At 43.1% G+C, this 27,356-nt stretch overlaps 1 protein-coding gene across 4 annotated transcripts in view; it reads left to right on the top strand.

Moving 5' to 3' along the window:
* tanc2a (tetratricopeptide repeat, ankyrin repeat and coiled-coil containing 2a) overlaps nt 1-27,356 on the top strand; it is a 57,058-nt gene that overhangs the window by 23,166 nt on the left and 6,536 nt on the right. Inside the window, exons 1-23 of one of the 4 annotated variants that reach the window (XM_085402994.1) lie at nt 5,392-6,366; nt 12,219-12,355; nt 12,657-12,825; nt 12,913-13,233; nt 15,280-15,405; nt 15,497-15,763; nt 16,205-16,338; nt 16,605-16,836; nt 16,919-17,091; nt 20,457-20,537; nt 20,610-20,810; nt 21,738-21,872; nt 22,958-23,154; nt 23,250-23,358; nt 23,512-23,634; nt 23,714-23,851; nt 23,971-24,069; nt 24,478-24,669; nt 24,768-24,861; nt 25,813-25,946; nt 26,039-26,162; nt 26,668-26,843; nt 26,995-27,127. In XM_085402994.1, coding sequence (XP_085259120.1) covers nt 6,075-6,366; nt 12,219-12,355; nt 12,657-12,825; nt 12,913-13,233; nt 15,280-15,405; nt 15,497-15,763; nt 16,205-16,338; nt 16,605-16,836; nt 16,919-17,091; nt 20,457-20,537; nt 20,610-20,810; nt 21,738-21,872; nt 22,958-23,154; nt 23,250-23,358; nt 23,512-23,634; nt 23,714-23,851; nt 23,971-24,069; nt 24,478-24,669; nt 24,768-24,861; nt 25,813-25,946; nt 26,039-26,162; nt 26,668-26,843; nt 26,995-27,127 — 3,787 coding nt within the window. In that variant the 5' untranslated portion in view covers nt 5,392-6,074. Of the gene's footprint in view, nt 1-5,391; nt 6,367-12,218; nt 12,356-12,656; nt 12,826-12,912; nt 13,234-14,340; nt 14,441-15,279; nt 15,406-15,493; nt 15,764-16,204; nt 16,339-16,604; nt 16,837-16,918; nt 17,092-20,456; nt 20,538-20,609; nt 20,811-21,737; nt 21,873-22,957; nt 23,155-23,249; nt 23,359-23,511; nt 23,635-23,713; nt 23,852-23,970; nt 24,070-24,477; nt 24,670-24,767; nt 24,862-25,812; nt 25,947-26,038; nt 26,163-26,667; nt 26,844-26,994; nt 27,128-27,356 lie in introns of those variants that run through there. The other 3 variants (XM_085402993.1, XM_085402996.1, XM_085402997.1) reach the window with 3 other exon arrangements.

The following is a 27,356-nucleotide window of genomic DNA, read 5'->3' as shown; positions in this document are numbered from 1 at the left end:
TAATGCTGGGAGTTAACCCTAACCTGTACATTTTGACCTGGGAGCACAGTTTTTGAAAAGAACAGAAACATCATGTTCTGAAAGCACAGGATTAGGGCAAACTCATCAATGATAACGACTTAGACCAAAAAGGGTTAATACCTGCAGTGTTTCATTCATTAGTAACCAAGTGTCCACTGTCAGAGCCACAGCCCTGGTTCTTTTTAATGGACAAGACCTACTTTTTTATGTTGTAACCCAATGAAAATATGAACACACTGGTAGGATATACAAATATTTATAAATCTGCCCTTAAATCTTACATCAGAGCTGTACTTCCTGAACATGTTTATGATGTTATCAGTATCAGCGTCACTGAGTGATAGTCGAAGGACTTGGAAAGAAAAGCAGCTGGACTTCTTTAAAAAGTTGTGCCAATTGATCTCAATGGGTCACATGATTGGTGAGGGAAGGTCTCACAACGGTTTCACTCGAAACCTCTGCTGATAATGACCCATACCCTTTTTCACACCTTGGCTTACATCATAGGCGTCAAACTCCAGGCCTCGAGGGCCGGTGTCCTGCAGGTCTTAGATGTGCCCTTGATCCAACACAGCTGATTTAAATGGCTAAACATGTCTTGAAGTTCTCCAGAGGCCTGGTAATGAACTAATCATTTGATTCAGGTGTGTTGACCCAGCTTGAGATCTAGTCGCTTTTCTTTTTTTCAAGTTCCATCCATGACCTGGATGACTGAACCTGCACAGACACACTGAGTGATAGGTATGTTTACATTCACAGGTGCACTAGAAGCAAGAATAACTACCAGACAATTCTGCATGCCTTTAGTTGTTTAAAATAACAAAAATGCCAACAAATAGTCTCAATTCATACCTCATAATGCCGCTCACTACATGATATTGTGGATTTTAGATACTAACTCACCACGCTAAATGCCATCTTATCCCCCAGCTTGTGTTAGCTTGTTTAACTGCTACAGTGCTGCTGGTGCCACCACTTAGTACAGGACGAAGCTGTAAGTCTTGGGGGGTTGTTGTATTTGTGAACCACACACAGGGAAAATACTTCAAAAAATCTTAACTCACATTATACTAGATTACTTCATCGTTTCGTAGCTAGTAGTTAATGTTTGCTAACTTCAGTTAGCTTACCCTTTGCTTTTCCCGTTGCTGTAAAGTGAGCCTATATAAAAAATAACCAACCAAAACACTATGTCAGCTCTTTCTCACTAGTATTTTAGTAGTTCATTTTTACTTACCATCAACTTCTAGAAATCCATACCTGGAGTAATGTTTATAAGGCAAAACTAAAATAGTTTCTAGAGGGTGAAGCTCAACTCCTTCGAAGAAAAAGTCCTTCAAGAATAAATGAAAGGTACAAGACTAAAATACATTTGTGTGAGAGATGTAATAAACATGTTGGATATACATGTATACATATGAAATGCATCCTTGCAAATTCAAGAAACCTGCCCGTTGTTGTGAAGCGTCGACTCACGTTTATCATGTGAGTACACTTATACAGTGGAAACCCACAAATGTTTGCCAAAGGAGGAGAAGGAGGACAACCAGTTAGTGTAACATATTGTCAGGATTTCAGGAAAGTCCGTATGGCTGTTAATGCAAAGTTAAATCATAACCCTCCAGCTGCACACAGACAATGGCAGTAAGCTGGGGAATCCTTCTGGAACAGTCTGAGCTGATAAGCTCTGTCATTAAGCGAACGTTTCAATGAAGATGAAACATTGTCAACTGACAACATATTCATATCTGTCTGTGTCGTTTCATCAGTTGATCTTTGCAAATGCTTTGCTGCTTAAAACGTCATGTTTGGTGTGAAACATGCTGAAACAACAGGATTCAAGCTGCTGGGAGGGTCTGTGTCCTCTTCTGTGTGCATAATGAATCTATATCATAAGAAATCTATACGCGCAATTTATGCAAATCTTCTTGTAACCATGGTAACACAAGCCTGTTCCTCATTAAGGCACTCGAAGGCAGTTAAAACTGCAGACTGTTTGTGTCATCTGCGCACTATGTGTTTTCTTCCTCCCTCAGACACACAAACACACACACACACACACAGAGCTGTGACCTGTTACACAGCGTATGGTAGCAGATGGGGGTGGGTTGGCCTTTGACCCTGTATTTGATCGTCCCACTGTGCCTGAGTGAGAGAGAAAACACTGAAATATTACACCCAGCCCCCTGCCAAGCTCTCCAATCCTCTCCTCACCTAAACTCTTCTCCCGCTGCTCCTCTTCCTCCTCCTCGGGGCTGATTTGACACACTTGTCTTAAACATTACCATGTGGAGTTTATCTCTCTGCCCTTTATAAAGTACGGCACTAAAGAAGGGAGACTTCTTTAGTTATTGCACAACGTCTACACACACAAACACAGACAATCTCAGATTTGGCTTATTTCTCTTAACCCTTTTTTTTTCTTCCCATTGTGTTTTTCCCCCTGTGCTTATACTCTTTTTCACCACCCCGGCATATCCCTGTCCTTTGTTTTGTCCTGCTCCTTTCCGTGACTTCTACACATCATTAGTTGCTGACATGGATCCACAGTTTGATCCTGGGAAGAGACACAAATACCTTTGAGGTTGTGTCAGGAACAAGCAACACAGAGAGTTGTTGCCTGTACTGATCTCAGATAGAGGCAGTGTGCAAAGTATGTTGTGGTATGTAGCTTGGGCTATAGCAGTAATTAAGTGTAAGCTAGCTTTTTAATAGCTAATAGTAATTTAATTGGAAATTAAGTTGTTGCTTTGTACAAAAACATTTTTTATTGTGCCAAATATTTAGTTTTTTAGTAATTTCATAATAAATAAATTATATGTCCTCAATCCAGAAAAAGGAGCTAATGCCTGCTTAACATTTCAACTCACAGTTATGCTTTTTTTAAGCCACAGATGAACTTTTTGTCAACAGTAGTCTAAGGAGCTTGGAAAGAAAAGCGTCTGGACTCCTTTAAGTTGCTTGAAGATGTTTCACCTTTCATCTGAGAAGCTTCTTCTAGGGTCAAATGGTGGAGAGTCCTAGATTTAAGCCGATTTAAGCAGATTTTTGTGAACAGTAAAATCTTTTGGCCACCAACATTTAGCATCTTTCATTTTAAGAGCAGTGAATGGATATCTCTTGTTAAAATACAATTTGGGACTTGTATTTTGCTTAGTAAACACTATAATCTGATGAATTATTATAAAACTATAATAATTCACCATAATTAAAGCCTTTGCAGTTAAATTCAGTCATTAAAAAACAAAAAACACAAGCTAACTCTAGCTCAAGATTGACTAGAGCTTATCATATCTGAGCTTAACTGCAAGGTTAGCTTTTAGCCTTTTTTCAGTTTACAATATTTGATAAACTTTCTTTGAATAACATGTTTAAACCTCCCGTTATTAACTATGTACGTGCTGTGTAAATAAGCTGCAAAGACATTATTAACATATAATCAGATTTTATGCTGGTATTTTACACTAACTAGCAAAAATTTACTAATAAGTCCAACAGTGTAAAAGATGGATGTAGTTCGGGGGTCAGAAAAGTTCATTGAAAACTGAAGTTGCTTAAATCTGAATTCTTTTTAATGAACACGGAGGGATCCTTCAACCTGAAAACACTTTGTGTTGGATACAATTCTATCTGTGTCTGGTAGACTCTTTATTAATGAGTTTATAGACTCAGAAAGGAGGATTGTTTAACATATTGTCATTTGCTAATAAGGTTGGGCGATTGGATGAATATATCGACTATTGACGATCGTTTACACAAGAGCGGTGTATTTATTTATTTGCCCACGAGTAAGTTTGCTAATATTGTTTATTGAAGCTAAGAGAAGCGGCCAACCAAAAAAATAATAGCGCTGTTTTAATGGCACACTCTTCCAGCTGTGAACAAATGCACATAACTCAGAGTGCGCAAAATGCAGCGACTCCTTTACTCAAACTCAAAAAGAACGAAAGGCAGCGGCCTGTGTTCAGAAAAAACACAAAAACATTTTATTTGAATAAAAAAACAACAACAATGGTGGGGAGGGAAACAACGAGAAACTGCATCTTTTTTCTACTATAACCGTGTTTACAGGCTGTTCCAGTGTTTGTCTTACAGACTTGACCAAACTACAAATACAAATTAAACAAAAAGTAATTAAAAAATCAAAATGTCTCCTCCAGCCAGCACAAAAAAAAATCTCAGACGTAATGTTAAGTCTTTTGTATGATTTGGCGAATCTCAAACAAAGAAATAAATGAATGAATAATCCAAAAAGTAGCTATATTAATACTGAAACAAACAAGAAAAGAAGGTAAAATATTCCCTCAACAAACAAAACGTATAAATTCTAAACGCGAAAATCAGTCCATGCATGATTACATGGCTCCGCCCATCAAAATGTCTGTGCCTGCGCGAATATATCGCCTGTCATCGGTTGTTGGACTGCCAACATATCGCCCAAGCTTATTTGCTAATGACTATTCAATCAGAGGAGGTTATTGTTTCACAGTCAGCTCCACTTTTCTATTATCACATCTGGCTTTCAAAGAGATGCTCATGGTAAAAATGTTTGACTCGAGCCTTTATAGCAGGACCTCACAGTCCAGTGGGTGACATCACAGAGGCTTTAAACTGTGGCTTTACAAAAGGTTCTTACTCTGTATGTTTTTAGAAAACTAAATAAAAAAATAAATAGTGTAATAACGTTCTAAGATGAGTGGATAATGCTTTAGATACATTATCTCTAGTAGTTTCATTTTTCTGTACATCTATATGTTACCTATAAGGTATTAATGTAACCTGTTAAATGTTTTAGGTTGCACTAAAACTATTTTTAGGTGAACAACAAAAGGTCAAAGGTAAAAGTTGGAGACATTATAGAATCATAAACCAGCTTTTTGTGTTTTTTCTTCGTTCTTCCACAAATTTCAGCCTAAATCTTTCCTTCAAGTCTTAAATTTAAACCCGTTTTTTCTGCACTCTTTCATAAAATCACATTTTAAATAATATTTGTTTCAATTTAACTAGTTTTTTTTTAGTTCATATACATTTTCCACATTTCTTGGTCTAAAGTGGATTACAGTCTTCCATGTTCACTGTGATTTGTGGTCGCACTCTCCTCTGTTCTTGGAAAGAGTTTCACTTTAATTGCAGCATTTCTTTGCTCTGCTGCTTTTCAGAAATTGTTCTGTCTCTGCGCGTTTTTTCTTCTTTTAGAAGAGACAAGGCTGAACTGTTTTTCTAAACTTTCCTCGTGCTTCTCGACATGTAACAGATTACGCTCTCGGTTCAGCTCCTCCTGCAGGCTTTCTGTTTCTCGCCTGTGTGGGGTTTTTTTTCTTTTTGGGGGTTGGAGGAGGGGAGGTTTTAATTTGCGGTGCAGTCGGACGAGGGAGGTCGTCTTTCAGAACAGATATGGAGGCTCTGCTGGTGGAGAAAGAAGCTTTGCACACTTAGAAGTGTTCTTTTTTGTGTGTTCTGACCTAAGAGCGTACCGTATGTGAGAGGATTGTTGTGGGCTTTTTTGCTTGTTTTTGCACTGGATGCTTTAGTTGTTACTCTGTTTTCTGGGACTCTACCTGTGAATGAGAAAGGCTTTCATTTTTCTGGCTACAAAGGACAATAACCAGTGGAAATGCATTTCCCAGGTTTGTGTGAGTTGCAGTCAACTTTAGAGCACTTCTCATGTATGCAGATTGCTGTTTCACCTCTGAAGAGTAACAAAGAAGTTCATCTGTTACCACTGGATTTGCATGTTTTATTGTCCCGCAGTCACTCAGCCTGAAAAGTCGGAGCACCTCTGGTGTGTTTTTTTTTCTTTTTCCGGAGAGTCTCTTCCTCTTCTTATCACTTCACTTCTACCTCCTTCATCTTTTTCTCCCCCTCTCCTTTGTGTACTCTGGAGAAGGAGGAGCTCGATACCAAAGTGAAGAAGACGGGATCATGATGTCATCACATTTTCACCAACAAAACTTAATGGAGAGGGAGAAGAGCACAACTTCAGCTGACTTAGTTTACTCTGCCCCCTACATGGAAGTACTGTGAACCAATCAGAGTCCTGCTGACAGCTAGCCATGGACTGCACGGCGGCTATTTTGAAAGCATGCGCCCGCTCCAGAGCCAAGTGGTGTTGCCACGGGCGCTCCAGTGTCCGTCACCCGTGGGGGCCGGCGAATGGCTGCGGTTGTGGTCGAGGTGTGTTTGCGGGGGGCTTCGTCAACCACACCTCGTCCCTCCTGCGGCGCTTGCTGTTGCACGTTTGCTGTTGTCACTCTCACGAGGAGAGTTCGCAGTTGTGTCGCGATTGGGGGGATTGTCCGATCCAAGGAGTGGAGAGAGATCGAAGAGGAAGGAGACAGGAGGAAGGTGAGAGTGATGGATCTCTCTATGGCCAGAAATTCTTGTTTTATCAGTCAAATACCATATTTTTTTAATTTACTCTAATCTGTTATCTCTAATTGTGTTTGATTTTTTTTCAGATTTTGTACAAATAGTATGCGAAAATATCTTTTTTCCCTTTAAATTTAGCTAAAAAAAAGTGGATTCTACATTTCCCCCCAAAAATGAGTCGAGCTGCTCAAGCTGGCAAAAACCTGGTGATGCCATTTAATGTCTGATTAGTATGTTGTTCCAAGCGTGTAAGCAAATGAATCTAAAAAAGTTTGTTTTTTATGAACAGAAAGGTTAGAAAAAAACTCGCCTGTAAACATGTTTACCTGTGCTATGATTTTACAGTCAGCCCCAAGTGGCTGTTTGAAGAACTGCAGTTTTGTTATTTTTTCAGCTATGCAGGTGTCCACAAGGCTCACATGTCTTTCTTGCCAGAGCAGGAAAGTTTGTCCTTTTAGTTAAGGAACGTGATTATCTGCATTTTTGACAAAGTATTACATCGCTATATATCGATATGTGGTGACTCCTCCTCTTCAGCAGCTTGTGTCCTAGCCTCAGGTTGTTCACTGTTGGTTTTGTGTACTCCAGCGTATACACTCAGCTGCTGCTTTCATTTCTCTTTTGTATTTTCACTTTGTAAGAGGTTTTTTTTCTGAAATAAGGGAGAGAAACTTGTGTCTTATGTCTTCGCAAAGAACTAAAGCAAGATCATATTGGTTTCCAAACAGATGTTACAATGTAGAAATGAGTTAAGTTATATACTAATGGCCTTTAGAAAACCCAAGGTACTTACTGTGACACTGAATGATGTTGTTACAATGAAGTCAGGACCTCTCACAAGGCTGTTTGGTTAAGTAATGTTAGCTGATGTAGTCACAGCTAACTCCTTAGACTGAGTTTGCCCTCAGGACTTTGTGTCAGGCTCTCTGTGAGGTGGTTAATAGTCTTGTTCACAGCCTCGTTACCTCCCACATTGACTATTGTAATTCTCTCTTACATCGTCTCCCCTAAAAATCCCTCCATAAGCTTCAACTGGTTCAAAACTCATGCATTATTACCAGAACCCCCTCCTACCAGCACATCACCCCCGATCTTCAGGAGCTTCACTGGCTCCTTGTGAAATTCAAGAGAGTGTGCAAAGTTCTTCTGCTCACCTTCAAGGCCCTTCATAACCTTGCTCTTCCTTACCTTTCTGACCTGTTAAGCACTACTTCTTCTGCTCGCTCACTTCAATCTTCTTCTATCCAGCTCGCTGTGGCTTCTGTCCGCCTCACCACCATGGGAAGCAGAGCTTTCAGCTGCTCTGCTCTCAGGCTGTGGAACTTTCTACCCCCAAATATAGGAAACACTGGTTCTCTCCCCCAGTTTAAATCCCAACTCAAAACCCATCTGTTCAAATCTGCATATTCACTGTGAACTAATTTTTTGTTTATCTTGTGCCTTTTTTATTGTTCTTTGTTGTCATTGTTCTATTGTGTGTTTTATTCTATTGGTAAGTGTCCTTAGGTGTCTTCAAAGGCCCTTTTAAATAAAATTTCTTATCATTATTATTATTATTCTTCAGAGAGTTCACAGGGTCTATTTTAGCCACCATACTTTCCCAAAAATATAACCAGCTTGTTCTGTTGCTTTCACTTACAGTGGGGCAAAAAAGTATTTAGTCAGCCACCGATTGTGCAAGTTCCCCCACTTAAAATGATGACAGAGGTCAGTAATTTGCACCAGAGGTACACTTCAACTGTGAGAGACAGAATGTGAAAAAAAAATCCATGAATCCACATGGTAGGATTTGTAAAGAATTTATTCGTAAATCAGGGTGGAAAATAAGTATTTGGTCACCTCAAACAAGGAAAATCTCTGGCTCTCACAGATCTGTAACGTCTTCTGTAAGAAGCTTTTCTGTCCCCCACTCGTTACCTGTATGAATGGCACCTGTTTGAACTCATCATCTGTATAAAAGACACCTGTCCACAGCCTCAAACAGTCAGACTCCAAACTCCGCCATGGCCAAGACCAAAGAGCTTTCGAAGGACACCAGGAAAAGTATTGTAGACCTGCACCAGACTGGGAAGAGTGAATCTACAATAGGCAAGCAGCTTGGTGTGAAAAAATCAACTGTGGGAGCAATCATCAGAAAATGGAAGACATACAAGACCACTGATAATCTCCCTCGATCTGGGGCTCCACGCAAGATCTCATCCCGTGGGGTCAAAATGATCATGAGAACGGTGAGCAAAGATCCCAGAACCACACGGGGGGACCTGGTGAATGACCTGCAGAGAGCTGGGACCAAAGTAACAAAGGTCACCATCAGTAACACACTACAACGGCAGGGAATCAAATCCCGCAGTGCCAGACGTGTTCCGCTGCTGAAGCCAGTGCATGTCCAGGCCTGTCTGAAGTTTGCCAGAGAGCACATGGATGATACAGCAGAGGATTGGGAGAATGTCATGTGGTCAGATGAAACCAAAGTAGACCTTTTTGGTATAAACTCAACTCGTCGTGTTTGGAGGACGAAGAATACTGAGTTGCATCCCAAGAACACCATACCTACTGTGAAGCATGGGGGTGGAAACATCATGCTATGGGGCTGTTTTTCTGCCAAGGGGACAGGACGACTGATCCGTGTTAAGGACAGAATGAATGGGGCCATGTATCGTGAGATTTTGAGCCAAAACCTCCTTCCATCAGTGAGAACTTTGAAGATGAAACGAGGCTGGGTCTTCCAACATGACAATGATCCAAAACACACCGCCCGGGCAACAAAGGAGTGGCTCCGTAAGAAGCATTTGAAAGTCCTGGAGTGGCCTAGCCAGTCTCCAGACCTCAACCCCATAGAAAATCTGTGGCGGGAGTTGAAAGTCCATGTTGCTCGGCGACAGCCCCAAAACATCACTGCTCTCGAGAAGATCTGCATGGAGGAATGGGCCAAAATACCAGCTACTGTGTGTGCAAACCTGGTAAAGACCTATAGTAAACGTTTGACCTCTGTTATTGCCAACAAAGGTTATGTTACAAAGTATTGAGTTGTATTTTTGTTATTGACCAAATACTTATTTTCCACCCTGATTTACGAATAAATTCTTTACAAATCCTACCATGTGGATTCATGGATTTTTTTTTCACATTCTGTCTCTCACAGTTGAAGTGTACCTCTGGTGCAAATTACTGACCTCTGTCATCATTTTAGGTGGGGGAACTTGCACAATCGGTGGCTGACTAAATACTTTTTTGCCCCACTGTATCTAAACCATAACTGAAAACAGAAAATAACATCAAAGAAAGGACGTCTTTCTTCATTTAAAAATGCATTATGTGACCAAAATGATCTGACCAATCAGATCTCAAGTATGTGGACTGCATTTGCACCTTTACCTGTATCCAGTCACTTGTGCTTAGATCAGCTAAAATGCACGCTAATCCCAGTTTACAAAGCTCTGAGTTTCTAATTTATCTAAACGTCCTTGCCCCAGGATTATGCTCTTGATGCTGTTCATCATTTTATTCACTGAATGTTACAGGAAGTCAGAGGTGCAGTTAACAAGCAGAATCATAGTGACACTTTCAGACTGCTCCAGAACTTCAGAAATGATTGCATCATTTTACTGACAGAAACATGTTAGAGTTTCTATATCAGGATTCTGTTATAGCAGAAAGTCCTTCTGGTTCAGGAAGAAAGGAAGTAAAGAGAGTACATGAGGGCAAAAGAAAGAAATCTGGGAGGGAAGAGATAAAAGAAATAAGAAAGAAAAGAAAAAACGGAGGAAGGAAAAACAAAAGAAAGATGGGACCAGAGAAAACACAAAGGGTGCAAAGAAAGTCGGAAGAGATAAAGGAACAAAAGAAGGAAGACTAATGAGGGAAAGTAAGGAAAGAAACTGGAGGAGAGATGAAAAACAAATGGTTAGAAGAAGAGAGAAACTATGACAGAAAGAAAAGCTGAACGTAAGAATGGAAAGGAGGAAAGAAAAAAGAAGAAATACACAAAGAAAGAAGAGAAGAAGGGACGGCAAAGGGAGAGGAAGGCTCCTAAGGAAGGGAGGAAAGACAGGAGAAGCAATCAGAAGCTGAACTAGTTAAGAAAGCAGAAATGGAAATGTCTGCGCGCTCTGTATCTGATCTTTCCATTTTATTTTTCTTCTGCTAAAAACGACTCACAACCCTGTCATTGACTGACCACACACACGCATGTATGTGCACACGTACACACACACACGTGCTTTGTGTTGGATGGCTTTTTTTTTGGTGTGTGTGTGTGTGTGTGTGTCTGATTCTTCACCAGCAGTCAGCAGTTTAAAGCTGTAATTACAGAGAGAGAGAAACAGAGTCGGAGCTTTCGTGCTGCGGCTTACATTCTTGTCTTGGTGTGTGTGTGTGTGTGTGTGTGTGTGTGTGTGTGTGTGTGTGTGTGTGTGTGTGTGTGTGTGTACGTGTGCAGTGCTCTTGGCATATTTAGGTCATGATAGTGAATACATTAATAGCAACATCAATCACTGTTTTGCATGTGCTTTGAGTGAGTTGCAGCGTGTGTGAGATTCTCTGAATTGTTCTATTTTCATAATTTCTTCTGATTGGATGGACTTATAACAGTGTCTGCTCTTGAAGCCAGCACATCAAATTGGGACTTTTTAGCAGGTTGCCAGTGGATGTCTGTAGAAAACTGTGATTGAGGCAGCTTTATGCTGAGCATATGCTGACCCCAGCCCAGCAGCCAGACACTGAACTTCAACAGATAACAATCTGATGAGCAGTCAGGCTACAGCCTGCATTTCTATCTGTTCATGTTTTAAAGTCTCTTTGTGCTGGTTTTCATCTTTGCTTTGTGTTCTTACCTACGTACTTAGAGAAAGATTTGTGTTGGTGTGTGGGGCTGTAGCCTGTGGGTTTATATTGTTAAATGGTAATCATGAGACAGTGTGTTTCAGGTCATTTTATGGAGAAACATGAAATTAATGTAACGTGTGCTGGATTAGAAAAGTGTTCTGTGTAATACAGAACACTTTTTTTTGAGTAATGACTCCAACCCAGATGGCAAGAAAGAGGGGACATACCTCCAACATGCAAAAAAATGTAATCACCCAGCATGCAATTCATTTGCACAAATGTAATGTGTTTGATAAGCTGCTTGGCAATGGCGGTGACTCTCAAAGTGACGCCATTGAGAATCAATAAGGAATGGACTCGATAAGTGATGGAAGTGGAATCACTACAGTCCCACACACCAACACAAATCCCCATATGGACACAAATACGGACGGTGGACACACATGGAATATGTATGAGCGTATGAGAGACCTGAAAACAATCATCACAGTGATTCTACTATGAACAGGTAGAAACAGAGGCTGACTGCTCATCACTGCTTTGTCTTGTGTTGAAGCTCATCCTCTCCCTGCTCATCATGCTAGGTTTTTCGCTAGCCCTGCGTTAGCATGTTGTCCGTGCTTGCAAAAAGCTCAAATCTTGCCACCAGTATAATCCAGTTGTTTCTGTCCTGCATGCAGATTCAACGTTATCATCACGCTCTCGTCCCTTTGTGCCATAAAAATAAAATGAATGTCCATATCTCATTCCTGACAAGCTGTAGACTTCATCGTTCTCCTTCTGCTGCACACAAGCTGAAATCTTTGTAACACAAGTACTGGCATAATTGCAACTGGAATTACATTTTTCACTAATGGTTTATGTTACTGCATTACTGAAAAAATGTAATGTGATTATAATACATGAAGGTATACGGTCTCCATTGCTTAACATGTCACAGTCAACAGTCAGATGACATCATCAGCATAGTATTTTTTTTTAATTCCCTTTTCTTCACTCGTTAGGTGAAGATGAGGAGTTAGGACCACCCCCCTCAGTAGATGAGGCAGCTGATGCCCTGATGACGAGGCTTGGTTTTCTACTTGGAGAAAAGGTCATCAGTGGAGAGCCAGGCTCCCCTTACCATGCTCAGGATGGGCAGGTAAGTAACACACACGCTTTTGTTCCACCTAAATCATCGAATGCTCTTAGGTTCAGAGATTTAACTGTGAATCTGCCATACGATGTTTTATCGAGGTCGTGGAAAGTCTCGTTCCACTGACAAATCTATTTCATCCATCCACTGTGTTTCTATTTGAATATTTAAAGATGTTTTGCCAAAAAATGCTAACTTATACAGACACATGATAACTATAAGAATGAGAACTGTACGATATAACATTAATACCTATAATGCACAATAATAGAAGAATATTTCTATTTTTCTTTTGCCTTTCCCACAGAGGATGTCTCCTTCTTCCAGTCTGGCTAGTAGCAACACCTCGCCCAGTTCCACACTGCACCCTCCCACTGGTGCTGAAGGCAGTAGTAACAACAAGCACGCTTCCCCGAACCACGCCTCCGTCACCTCCCCCACCTCAACACTGGAGAGCAGAGACAGTGGGATCATAGGTAAGGGGCAGTTGTCTTCAAATGGGCCATTAAACAACCAGCTCTTGTTGCTAATGCCCCCTGTTTCCCCTTCTCTCTAATTTTCAGCCACGCTGACTAGCTATTCTGCTGACTCAGCTGCAGAGAGGGATGACGGCGCTAAGTATGCAGGAGAATGTTACCATGGCAGCAGTCTCAACCTGTGGCAGCAGGGGGGTCGACCAGTGGTGGCGTCCACTTCGTCTACCAGTGTGGTAGCGTCAGGAAGCAGAAATGAGGGTTTTCTGTATAGGGTGGACGACAGCATGGCTGCCTCCACTTACAGCCTAAACAAACTCCATCCAGATCGAGGCACTGGCCTCACCCAGTCATCAGGTTCCACCTATTCCATCCCCCTCTACTTCATGCCTCGCCCTAATTCGGTTGCTGGTAAGATGGCAGATGAATGCGATGTGGCCTTTTTTGCCTTTCAGCACAGTGTGAGGTTCTGTTGCATTTTACCAGATATTTATAGTCAGTGTGGTCTAGAAAAGTCACAACTAACTGGCTGACACCAACCAACCATAAAAGTCCAGCTTAACAAGCTCCACATATAAAAGAATCTATAATTTTGCAGATTGCTTACAGATAATTTCATTTTAGACCAAATCGTAAAAGAAAACCTGGTAAAAAGAGAGCCAGCGGCAGGACAGGGAACTCAGTTTAAACTCAGCACAGCTCACTAAGCCCATAATCTGGCTTCATAGTGCATCCCTCTGCTCTGCAAAAGTGAATTCAGAGTGTGTCCCAGTGCATACGCAACGCACTTGTATTCAAATTTGTATACAAATATACAAACAATTGCAGTGAATTGTGGGGGCGACAGTTAGAAAAAGATTCCTATATTATTAATAAGTGACACGGAGGACTTTATGGGCACGTTCATTCATTTTGCATCAAACTGAATAAAACATGAAATTTGTTTTTTAATGTTGCTGTTATTGTAAAAACCTGCCAGGACACTTTGCAGTGTGATTGGATCACATGCACGCAGTAGTGAGGAATTAAAACACAGCTTGTTCTCTAGTTTATAATCTGTCTTTAAAAAAAAACCTCACCTTTATGTAAAAACATAAATATAATAATAAATATATATATATAAATATATAATAATCATACAGGTTAGGGCTACAGTTAGACACAGAGAGTTAAAGACAGTGTTTCAGAAGCACACATAGAAAATCACAGTCCTGGATCCAGGCCATACTTCACCAGAGACATAACTGAGGCACGGGCAGATGTTAATACAGAATCCTTAACACCTTAAAAAGAGCACCTATTAAGACTGTCTGGTTTCTTTCAAGTTTCTGGTTTATTTCATGTGTACACAGGCAGGTGTGTTAACAAGCTCGTCATTGGTAGTTTATAAACTGCTGATAAAAGGCAACAAGCTGAAAAATGGAGATGGTGCCTGGGTAACGTGTTCAGAGCCCATTCTCCTTTTCCTCTTCTCCTTCTCCTGTTTCAATAAAAGCTAAAAGTCATGAGCACTTTGGGGAAGGAAGGAAGTGACACACAGGATACAAGGCACAGCCTGCACTCGTATTCTCTGCAGTGCAACAGGATTGTTACTGGAGTCATTAAGACAAAAGTTCTGGTAGGTTTCTCACAGCTTTGTGTTTGCAGCCAGGGAAAGTTAAAGTTTTTAACTTGTATTAGTCCTTTGTTAGGTTTTATATCAACTTTTTAGGAACTGTCAAGATGCTGAAATCCTAGTAATCCTGCCTGTTTGCTTTGCTAACAACAGATACGGAAATCTGTTCTAAAGCTATAAACACGTTTGTCTTCATACAAGCTAGAAGACACATGAGTACTTTTGCTTGGTTGGTGTTATGTTAAGATTAATTTGTTAAATTGTTCATACAGCGATTTGTAACATATTTGTTACTGAGAGTTTTTAAATATTTCTCACTGTTGTGGAGCGTATTTGTGGAGGTATGTTAATGGTAAATGAACAATAAGAACAGTTTTAAAAGAGATTTAAAGTCTAGGAGCTATATGAGTCCATAGAATGTAAAACAAGAGTCTCGCTGATGAAGGTGACTCTACATATATATAGCTCTAGGCTACATAAAAAGACTTCACAAAGCAGATGGTGACATCATGTTGGCTACATCCATCTTTTATACTGACTAATTTCTCCTAGCTGTGTCCTCCTTTAACAGAAACAAGAATTATAAGAATATTCTCGTCTAACCTTTGGCAAGAACGTGAATGCATCGGTTTACCAAAGTGCCAGACCTGTTTGTACCAAGTAGTAAGGACACATTCACCATAGCTAACTTAAACTTTGGAGTTTCTTCAGTGGAAAAAAATATATCTACAAACGGCTCTAATTTAGTTTTCTATAACCAACTTAGCATCTGTATAAAGCACATTATGTCAGTTATTTTGCAGCAGTCTTATTACAGCATTTTTTTTTTTATTTCTCTTTAGCCACTAGTTCAGCCCACCTTGAAGACCTGGCTTATCTTGATGAGCAGCAGAGACACATCCCTTCAAGGACATCCCTCAGAATGCCTAGACAGAATTCTGGGATTCGTAGTCAACAGGACCACAGAGGTAAATGCACACATGGTGCCAAACATCCTGAGATGCAGTTATAATAAATGGCAGCATTACACGCGCTCCTCTCTTCCCTCTCTTCCAGCAGTTCGTTTCACTCCCTCTCTGAACCTGAAGCCGCTTCACTTTGAGGTTCCTGGTCTCTCATCTGATTGGCTCTTCACCGGCAGGGAGTGGCTCTTCCAAGAAATGGACACCTGCCTCCGCAGTGATGATCCAGCAACCAGCCGGGGCGCGGTTATCATCGGCAACATGGGATTTGGCAAAACGGCCATCATTGCTCGCTTGGTGGCACTTAGTTGTCATGGAAACCGTATGTGGCCAAATGCTTCTAGCAGCCAGACCATAAACAAACGTAAGAGGAAAAGATCCCTCCTGTTTCACAGCTCTGTAAACTGTGTCGTACAAGAGACATTATGTGGATATTAGCAGAACCCTAGAAAAAACGTATGCAAGAGTTAAACTGTCTTCTGGTTGCGTTTGCATATCAGAAAGTTCATTTCTTGTGTAGCCTCTCACCACTGACACTGGAAAAGAGGTTCAGCAAGATAAAGAGCCAAAGCACACAGCCAAGACGAGGCTCTGAGTGTCTTTGACCAGTTTAGACAAAAATGTTTATGTACTTAAATTCACTCAGACTAACAGAGTCATCATATGTAACCCAATAAAATCCACAGGGCCAGTAGCCAGACCCATAGCTGAGCCAGGCATCAGAAAAACAGTGTAAAATCATGCAGTTAATGAAGGCAACAGCTGCTCAGAAAGAATGACACGTTTGTATGTTTGAATTTCCCAGATGTGGAGACTTTTTCCCACGACTCCCTGGGAAGAGGTGGAGGAGGAGATGAAGGGGGGTCAGGAGAAAGCTGTCCAGGCACACCAGAAATGAGGAGGAGACAGGAGGAGGCGCTGAGGAGGCTCGCGGGACAGGTAGTGTCCCTACTTCATTCCTCTTTCTACTTTTTAATCAAAGATGACCTGTTGTGCTTCTCATAATTTTCTGTAGGCTGCTTGTGTACAGCAGTGGAAATGACCATAAAAGACCCACATGAATTAGACTGCTGTAATACCAACCAGTGTAATGAATGATCACTTAGTCTCTCAAGCTAAAAGGCCAGCGTGTGAATCCACCTTAGCAAAGTTTTACTGAAAATCTACAGATGATTCACCGACTTTCTTCTGCCTCTGATTTGTAGGTAGTCTCATATCATTTCTGTCAGGCCGATAACTGCCACACCTGTCTCGTTCCGGAGTTTGTCCACAACATGGCGGCTACATTAAGCAGCGCGCCTCAGCTGGCCACCTATCGTGAACTACTGCACCGGGCGCCACAGCTCCAGAGCATGCTCAGTCTGCGCTCCTGTATCCAGGATCCGATCTCTGCCCTTCAGAAAGGAATACTAGAACCGCTCGATGCTCTCTACAGAGGTACAGCTTCTACTACATTCTGCTGTGGCACATTAACTGATGTGCAATGATGCAATGTGAGTTTGTTTTGTTTGTTTTCCAGAAAATAAACTGCATGTAGAAGGGGCGGGCCTTATTGTACTGATTGATGGGCTAAACGAGGCAGAGTTCCACCGGCCGGACTACGGCGACACGCTGACCTCCTTTCTATCCCGAACCATCCAGAGATTTCCTTCCTGGCTGAAGGTCATTACCACTGTCAGGACCAGTCAGCAGGTAAACACCAGTCACAAACACACAGAAGTGTAAAATCACAAAGGTGGCCGTGAAATGGGAACAAAAGAGCACACAGGTGCGTTAGAGGGGCAACAATGAGGCAACCCCCAAAACAGGAATGGTTTTACAACTGGAGGACACAGACATTTTTCCCTCCTCATCTTTTCCGACTGTTTTTTCACTACTTCTGCATTTGTTTGCATTTGACTGGGGTCACCTGGTAGCATGAGAATCAGAATCAGAATCAGAAAGGTTTTATTGCCAAATGTTGAGCAGGTTTACAACATTAGGAAATTGCTGCGGTGCTTCAGTGCAAACATACTGTCATAAATTACGCTAAAATAGACATGAAAAATAAATAAATAAATAAAAATAAGAATAAGAATTAAAAGTGCTAAGTAGATAGATATATACATGATATATACATGAGTGCAGGTGGTGATCAGTGACAAACATGGAATGATGCAGTGAACACAGCGTAGGGTCATGTGTTAGTGGTGGGAACAGTCATATGGTTATTGTTCATGTGTCCGACAGCAGAGGGGAAGAAACTGTTCTTATGGCGAGAGGTTCTGGTGCGAATGGACCGGAGCCTCCTGCCTGAGGGGAGCAGGTCAAACAGACTGTGTCCAGGGTGAGAAGGGTCAGCTGAGATCCGAGCTGCACGCCGCAATGTCCTGGAGGTGTACAGGTCCTGCAGAGATGGGAGTCTGCAGCCAATCACCTTCTCAGCAGAGCGCACAACACGCTGCAGTCTCTGTTTGTCCCTGATAGAGGCTCCAGCGTACCACACGGTGATGGAGGAGGTGAGGATGGACTCGATGATTGCAGTGTAGAACTGCATCATCGTCCTTATTGGCAGGTTGAATTTCTTCAGCTGCCTCAGGAAGTACATCCTCTGCTGGGCTTTCTTGATGACGGAGGTGATGGTGGGCTCCCACTTCAGGTCCTGGGTGATGGTGGTACCCAGGAAGCGGAATGAGTCCACAGAGGTGATGGGGGTGTCAGTCAGGATGATGGGGGGGAGTGGGGCTGTGTGCTTCCTGAAGTCCACAATAATCTCCACTGTCTTCTGGGCATTCAGCACCAGGTTGTTGTGGCTGCACCAGGACACCAGACGTTCAACCTCCCTCCTGTAGGCAGACTCATCCCCGTCCGAGATGAGTCCGATAACGGTGGTGTCATCTGCAAACTTGATTAGCTTGACAGACTGGTGGGTGGAGGTGCAGCAGTTGGTGTACAGGGAGAAGAGCAGAGGAGAAAGAACACAGCCCTGAGGGGAGCCGGTGCTGATGGTCCGGGAGTCCGAGACATTCTTTCCCAGCCTCACATGCTGCTTCCTGTCCGTCAGGAAGTCAGTGATCCACCGGCAGATGGGATCAGGCACATTCATCTGGGAAAGCTTGTCTCGGAGATGGTCTGGAAGGATGGTGTTGAAGGCAGAGCTGAAGTCCACAAACAGGATCCTGGCGTAGGTTCCTGGGGAGTCCAGATGCTGCAGGATGAAGTGTAGGGCCATGTTGATGGCGTCGTCTACAGACCTGTTGGCTCTGTATGCAAACTGCAGGGGGTCCAGGAGGGGGGCCGTGAGGGTCTTGAGATAGGAGAGAACCAGGTGCTCAAAAGACTTCATGACCACAGATGTCAGAGCCACGGGTCTGTAGTCATTTAGTCCAGTGATCCTAGGTTTCTTGGGGACAGGGATTATGGTGGAGGACTTGAAGCAGGCAGGCACATGACATGCCTGCAGTGAGGAGTTGAAAATGCCAGAAAACACTGGGGCCAGCTCGTTTGCACAGTGTCTGAGGGTGGCAGGAGACACACCGTCTGGGCCGGGAGCTTTTCGAGCATTCAGACTCTTAAACTGCTTCCTCACACCTGCTTCATGAATATGAAGAGTTGTGGTGGGAGGAGGTGGTGTGAAATCCTCCTTTGTGTGGGGTGAGGAGGGGGGTGTTGCAGGTGAAGTGATTGAAGGTGGTGATGGCTCTATGGAGGGGGGAGAGGTGGGGGAATGAGTGTCCAAAGTGTCTCTATTGTTGGGGCCGTTGGAGGTGTGAAGGCTGCCTGATGGCTCGTCAAAACGGCAGTAAAAGTCGTTGAGGGTGTTGGCCAAGAGCAAGTCGTCAGTGGAGTGGGGGGTTTTAGGCTTGTAGTTGGTGATATTCCTAAAACCTTTCCACACAGAGGCCGAGTCATTCTCTGAGATCTGCTGCTGCATCTTCTCAGAGTGCTGGTGTTTAGCAACGTCCACTTCTTTAGTGAACCTGTACTTGGCCTCTCTGTAGCAGTCCCTGTCTCCGCTTCTGAACGCCTTTCTCTTTTCCAGCCACAGCTTTTTGAGTTTAGGAGTAAACCAGGGTTTGTCATTGTTATAACTCACCCTGGTGCGTGATGGCACAATGCTGTCCTCACAGAAGTGGATATAGGAGGTGACAGTGTCCGTAAACTCGTCCAAGCTGTTAGAAGCAGCCTTCATTGTGTCCCAGTCTGTAGACTCCAAACACGTGCGAAGCTCCTCCACAGCCTCGTTGCTCCACAGTTTTTTGGTCCTCACGACAGGTTTGGAGAGCTTCAGCCTCTGTCTGTACGCGGGGATTAGGTGGATCATGACGTGGTCAGAAAGTCTGAGTGAAGCGCGGGGCACCGCACCATAGGCCCCCCTGATCGTGCTGTAACAGTGGTCTAATGTCCTCTAATGTCCATTAACAGTGGTCTAATGAGGTGATACCTGGACCCTACAGAGGTCACACGGGTAGTCCGGCTCCTGCCAATGCGTGCCATTCCTGCAAGGTTTGCTGTGTCTTTCAGCACAGTCTCAAGAACATCGAAGAGATTCCAGGAGACTGTAGGAGACCTGGACAGGGTTGAAGAGGATGAGAACATGTGTGAATGATTCTGACCAAACAATCAGAAACAGACTTCATGAGGGTGGTCTCAGGGCCCGATGTCCTCTAGTGGGCCTTTTGGTCACAGCCCAGCACTGTGGAGCCTGATAGACATCTGCCATACAAATCCAGAACTAGCAGCTCCATAGATGAGAGCAGGTTCACCCTGAACACATTAAAGGAGAAAGACTCTATGCTAGTGCAGTGGGTCCTAGGTTCCCGGCATTGTGAAGAGAGCATAAACATACAAACAAGCACATGGGGACTATTTTGAGTTGTGTTGGTTTCTGCCATTGTTACCAGTGTTAACTGAATATCTCTTATCAGTTTGGAACCTTCTGAATATGATTAAAATCATATTATTCTGAAGCAAATACTGTCTGTGCTGCCAAATTACTGTGAGCAGCACACACGGCTAATAAACACAACTTTTTCTGAACTAACAAAATCTGTTTCTTTGTGTTTTTATTCAATCAGGACATCACTCATTCTCTGCCCTTTCACCGCATCTCTTTAGACCGAAAGGATGAGAATAGCGCCATAGACCAGGACCTGCAGGTAAGGTGTAAATAGATTTCTATTTCTCTGTCTGTCTGCACATCTGTACTGCATCGGTCTGTCTTTTCTCAGGGTTACCTGATGCAGCGTATCCACAGCAGCACTGAGATCCAAAGCAATGTGTCACTGAGCAATGGCCGCCTCGATAACACTGCACTGTCCAAACTGATCAGCCACCTGAAGAGCCTGAGCAGAGGCTCATATCTCTATTTAAAACTGATCCTGGACCTGATAGAGGGGGGATACCTCGTTCTGAAGAGCTCCAGCTTCAAGGTGAGATGGAGAAAGAAGGTAAAGGTCAAATAAAGTCCTGAAGAAAGTCGAGACTGCTACAAACTAGACTAAAGAAGTAACTGACAGTTGAAGTATAATCGACACAGATTAAAGCACTTTCATTTAAACACGGATGAAATAAATCAAGCAGTATTCATAGTTTCCACATGACATCACATTGTTACAGGAACTCCACATGGACGGCAAAAATTATTTTATCTACTGTCTGCTTGTCATTTTTACCAGATTTGTTTAGCCAAAATACAGGACAGTTACTAATCTTCCCCATACTGGAAATATTTAGTGTGTGCTACTGTTTAAAAAGCTATAGACACATTCAGTCAGTTACCGTGCCGTGGAAAAATGTCCGTCACAGTTGGCTCTTGGAGATTATATCAGCATTTGAGTAAATGTATTTAAAGGGACTGACTGTTCTGACTACATTTTATTTTAAAATTAGTTTCAGTCATTGAATTTTATGTCAAACAACTTTGTGAAAGGGACAGTCTCTGAAACTCAGCAACATATTTTCCACTGAAAATCACCAACATCAGTTTCAGTCGACCCTGAACTTAATCTGTATTTGAAATGTGCATGCCAAAAAGTTTACTAGCAGCGATTCTGTGACTTGTTTAAGTTTCAGTGTAAACATAATATAAACAAATGTCAGCTGAAATAACTGAAGCGTACAAGAGCGAGAGCATGTTAGTTTAAATAATTGGACACTGCGGAAAATAGTGGGCGTGGCATTTTCAATGTAAACAAAGAGATACTGATGTGTAACCATAAAGCACAAATGTGTGCACTCTTTGTAGCTCATCTGATATACCGAAAAGGCTTTTAATGGGTGTGTGTGTGTGTGTGTGTGTGCGCGTGTGTGCGTGCGTGCGTGCGTGCGTGTGTGTGTGTGTGTGTGTGTGCGTGCAGGTGGTTCCTGTGAGTCTAGCAGAGGTTTACCTGCTGCAGCTCAACATGCGCTTTCCCACCCAGTCGTCCTTCCAGAGAGTTCTACCTTTACTCAACGTTACTGTGGCATCGCTGCACCCGCTGACTGACCAGCAGGTAAAGGCTCAGTCGCAGTAGAGTAAAAACAGGACAGCAGCTTCCTTGCAACTAGGAAAAATCAGTAATTGACTGCAGGTAGTACATTTATCATAGTTATTCGTTTTAGCATCACAAAAACATTGCATATAATTGCTGACTTGACGCCAATCAGTTGTAGACTGATTCTGTCTTATTGCTGTTATTCTGCCATCTTGACACAGCAAAGTTGTTTTGAGGATGGCAGCTGACTGAGCTGACAGGCCTGGTCACCGTCTCAAAACAACCATTTCAAAGGCAACAAGTTTGTAGTAATTTAGTAATTTGTGGGCTGTGGTCCCCAGTGTGATTGTAGCATAGCACACCAGCATTTTCACGTTGGTAAACTTTATGTAGTATACTGTGGACTCGGAACATGATGAGTTTACTGGAAGTAACGTTTGTAACACTACTGAATTTTGTGAGCACACATACACGAGATACTTTTTTCTTCAGTGAAGATGACTGTTTAACAAATATACACACCGAATAACTCTAGTGAGCATTAGCAATACTGACAACATATTCTTCCCCCGCTGGCTCAAAATTGATTGTTGGTCCCTCCTTCAGGGAACTGTACAATGTTCCTCTGTCATCTTTATCACCGTTTGTGGTGGGGCGTGGTCTGCGGTGTTGTGCAGGGAGGGCGGACGCACCTGCACGGCATCCTTCATCACGCCCGCCTAGTTATAAACACGGGGACTCAGGGGTTGGTGTGTTGTGGTGTGAATATTGAATAAAATGGCTCAAACCTATGATCCCTGGACCCGCCGTGTCTCATTCACACCACACCGTTATAATTAGACCATGATATTACTCACAGAGCCATATTTGATATTGCAAATAGATTTAAGCCCTCAAAGTAATGACTTGAAATGCATCGATTGTGTGTATAATTGTGTCACCTTGTAAGAACCGTCCTTTGAAATCAGTGACCTTATCAGGATATTTTTTTATGAACAAATATCATCAAACTTCCTGATGTGCCTTTCAGACTCAGCTGTGCTTCAGTTAGTGCTAGCATGCTAATAGTTGCTAACAGTGGATACAATACTGTCAATGCACAGCTGTTTGAGGTGGTAAATGCGGGCACCCTGGCCGGAGGTTCGCTGGAGTGGGCGGAGTTCTCACAGCGCCTGGAGCAGCTCTCCTCGTTCCTTTTGCGGCGCAGCGACGGCAGTCGGATGCTAAACCACACCTCCTTCAGGGAGTGGCTCATGTGGAGGGAGGAGGGCCAGGATGACCGGTTCCTCTGCGATCCCAGGTATAGTCAGAGGGCCAGAGGGCATGAGTGACAAATGGAGAGAGAAGAAAACAGGGACAGATGTTTCTCACTGAGCTGTGTGTCTCTGTTTCCAGGAGTGGCCACACTCTCCTGTCCTTCTGGCTCTGCAGACAGGCAGGAAAGCTGACCCGACAGCAGACACTGGAGCTCGGGCATCACATCCTGAAGGCGCACATCTACAAGGCGAGCTCTCACACACAAAGTTAGACACGCATACGCAGATACATGGGGCTGGAAACCACACCAGTAGATTTTTTTTACAGATCACAAACCAATGAGATGCCACTGTTTTATGTCTAACTGTTGGTTTCTGTCGCATTTGTTCTCCTCATCCAGGGCCTGAGTAGGAAGCTAGGGGTTTCCTCCTCAGTTCTGCAAGGGCTGTGGCTGTCATACAGCACCCAGAGCCTGAGCCCTGTTCTTGCGTCACTGCGCAACCTCTACACCCCCAATATCAAGGTAACAATGCATACTCACACACACACGAGTGTATTTCCCACCACAGTTCTGCTGTAACTTTCCTCTTTTCCTTTTGCAGGTGAGCAGATTGCTGATTATGGCTGGGGCTGATGTGGATTACTGTAGCGATGTCCTGAACAACGCCCCCCTGCTGTGTGTCCACGCTCACCTGGGCCACACTGATGCTGTAGCACTGCTGCTTGATCATGGAGCACAGGTAAGGAAAAAGAAAAGGCCGTGGAGCTTTTTAAACATCATGTGAGTTCATAGAGACGTGTCATTGGGTGTTAACAAGAGCAGATTTACTCCAACCACAATTCCACCTTCAATTTTTAGCTGGATGCTTGGTCACATGACGGTTTGACTGCACTGGGATTCGCTGCTGCAGCTGGTCACCTGGATATCGTCACAATGCTGAGTCAGCACAGAGCCAAGGTAGCTACCAGTTCTACTCCACATGTGCAGTTTGGTGTCAGACAGATGTTTGCAGCTAATGTAAAGAATGACAACAGCAGGATTTTCACAGGCTTCTGTGCAGTACATCCCATAATTCAGTAGCTTGTAGATCCACCATTTGCTGAAAAAAGTAATAGTTTTCTGTCCCTCGCGTTGTTCCAAGGTAATTGTGCACAAAAAAATATCACCGTGGTATGCAAGGGGCCAACCTTATACATACAGTGAAATATGTTAAATAAGGAAAATTGAGATTGTTGCAGTTCAGTTGCTCTTTTTCTTTTGATTCTTGGTCTCATAACCTTTTCTGATAGTAAGTGGCATCACTGCAATTTAACCTAGAAAGAGTCCCAACCCTGTTTTTGAGTGTCTGTCTCCCCTTGGGTGCAGGTGGGTCACGTGGACGGCTCCGGTCGGTGCGTGCTGGTTCACGCAGCCCAGCGAGGCCACCTCGAGGTGCTGCGCTTTCTCCTAAAGAGGGCGGAGTGGAGTTGTACTACCTGCTGTGGACAGAAGGGGGCAAGCAGGAGCCAAGCAGTGCAGCAGGCTTTGATTGCTGCAGCCAGCATGGGACACACAGAGGTGATACAAACACACACATACACACCTTTAATGTATAACACTGTGTGGTACAGAATATACAATCACATAGTCGGGTGTGTGTGTGTGTGTGTGTGTAGATGGTGTCATACCTATTGGACCTTCCAGAGGAAGATGAAGAAGGGGAGGAGAGACCTGAGATCAACACATATGACAGTCTATGGGGAGAGACAGGTAATGACCATGTAACTACTATTGTGTAACTACTTTGTCACGGCAGGCTTTGTTTTTCTGTCAACCAGACGCCATCAGTGTGATAAATTCACGTGGAACATGGTGGGAAACAATGTTTTCATAAACATGCTTTGGTTTGCTTAAAAGGTCATTTACAATAACGGATGATGTAGCAGGATCATTTTCCCACCACAACCTCATAATTAATGAGAGGCAAACAGGAGACAACATGACTGATCACTATACTTTACATTAGTAGCATCTAGTGGACGAAAATGTTCACTTCAGTAAAAACAGAAAAAATAAGTATTTAGACTCTTCTACATGTTTGGTTCCTCTGGCCAAGATTATTATATTTATATTATATAAGAGCAAAAAACCAACACAATAAAATAAGTCTTTGAAAAATATAATTAAAATGAGACAAAAAATAAATAAATAAAAATAAAAACATACAGTAAATGTGAAAAACAAGCTGATACAATAACAACTATACTGAAGCAATAAAAACGAAATGGAAACGAGCAAATACACAATAGAAAACTACACTGAAAACAAAAGGTTCTCCTAAGAAATACAGAAGTTTTATTTATGTAGTCATCTCGAGGTCCTTTATGTTGTAAGATAAAGACCCTAAAGTAGTACAGTGAAAATCCCAACATCAGACGTCCCCTCGGTGAGAAAGCGCTTGGTGACAGTGGGAAGGAAAAACCTCCAGCAGAGCCAGGATCAGACCTGGGTGATTCTGTCTCATTGCAAACTTTTCTTACCAAAGCTCAGACGTGGATTCATTTAATATCCATCGCGTCATTTCAAAATAAACTCTGGCTTCTATATTTAATGTTTGTTCTCTAACACCTACCACAGCTTTATAATGCCATGTGTTCAGTTACAGAGCTGAAGTTTGTAATCGTCTGGTTTCCCTTGTCTCACTCTGTGTGTTTGCGTCAGCTCTGACAGCAGCAGCAGGATGTGGCTGTCTGTCTGTCTGCAGGCTGTTGTTGGATCAGGGGGCAGCTGTGGAGCAAGGAAACAAGCAGGGTGTCACTCCACTTTTCAGCGCCGTGAGACGGGGTCACTGGCAGGTATGGTGGAACCAGAAAGCAAACAGGCACATGATCACACGATACCTGCAGCAGATAACTGCAGTCTTCCTCCTCCTGCATCCTTCGGTCAGGTGGTGGAGTTGTTTCTGAATCAGGGGGTGGAGGTGAACATGGTGGACCAGCAGGGGCGAACATCTCTGATGACTGCAGCCTCAGAGGGACACATGAGCACTGCCCAGCTGCTGCTGGATCATGGTAATCACACACTGCACTCTGCAGCCAGAAAAACAGCAAGAGTTGCTGCAGCAATGCAATTAAACCAGCAGTAACATTGTTTATGTCCAACTTCAGTGCAGTCAGAAAGTATTTTTTACTTTTTCTTTGATCAGGAGATTCCGATGTTAAAAAACCCTTGAAAACGAGATTGATCCTAATCAATAATACTTTAACTACAAACGCTAATCTTAGAGGACAGCTGTGATACTGTACAGTATTCTCAGCGTGTACACTGCTGTAAAAACGTGTTTTCCTCTTTCCTAACACTGACAAAAAAAGTAGAAGAAATATGAAATGAATCTGTTGTCCTCGTGATCAAACACTCCACTGTAGGAATTGACGGTTTTAACAGAAATGGCATGTGTGCTGAGACTAGTGAGGCCATGTTTGTAGCCATTATTTATAAGGTCGTCCTTAGAGCCCCCATTCTAATCACTCTGACCCTGACAATAGCTCCCACCCTAATGAATCTGTCTGTTTCCAGGAGCCTCCCTCGAACAGACCGACAGAGAAGGGCTAACGGCACTGAGCTGGGCGTGTCTAAAAGGCCAGCTCTCATTGGTCAGAGAGCTTGTGGAGAGAGGAGCAGCCACAACCCATGCAGACCGCAATGGACGCACGCCTCTGGATCTGGCTGCATTCTGCGGAGACCCAGATGTGGTGTGTACAGCCAGAGTAACCATGATTGTGTTAGTTAATTTAGAACAGTTACCTGTCCTACCTGTTCTGCAGCCGCTGCAGAGGGCAATGTAATGTAGCCGGAGGAGAATTTATAAAAGTGGTGAAAAATGTCGCTTTGATCCGTGTCCAGGTGCAGTACCTTGTGGATCACGGTGCATCAGTGGAGCATGTGGACTGCAGCGGGATGCGCCCTCTGGATCGAGCAGTCGGCTGCAGAAACACTTCTGCAGTCATCGCTCTACTGAAAAAGGGAGCCAAAATAGGTAGAAGCATGAAGCATGTTCAGTTTAACAGCAAGAATTAAACCATGGATGTTGTAGTTATGCAGTAAGCATCTTCACTGCTGCATGGCCGGACTCCCATATAGTTCATTTCCATTAGCAATACATCATCCTGCAGAATGAACCTTCATGAATTCTAAATCATCCTTCATATATCCCTAAACTAAACTTGCATGTGTGTGTGTGTGTGTGTGTGTGTGTGTGTGTGTGT

Source organism: Rhamphochromis longiceps, linkage group LG4 (assembly GCF_057381845.1).
Source record: "Rhamphochromis longiceps isolate RC_006_pf linkage group LG4, R_longiceps_female_GT1.1, whole genome shotgun sequence".
In the NCBI taxonomy this organism is placed as follows: Eukaryota; Metazoa; Chordata; class Actinopteri; order Cichliformes; family Cichlidae; genus Rhamphochromis; species Rhamphochromis longiceps.
This window is presented reverse-complemented; position numbering and strand designations above follow the sequence as displayed.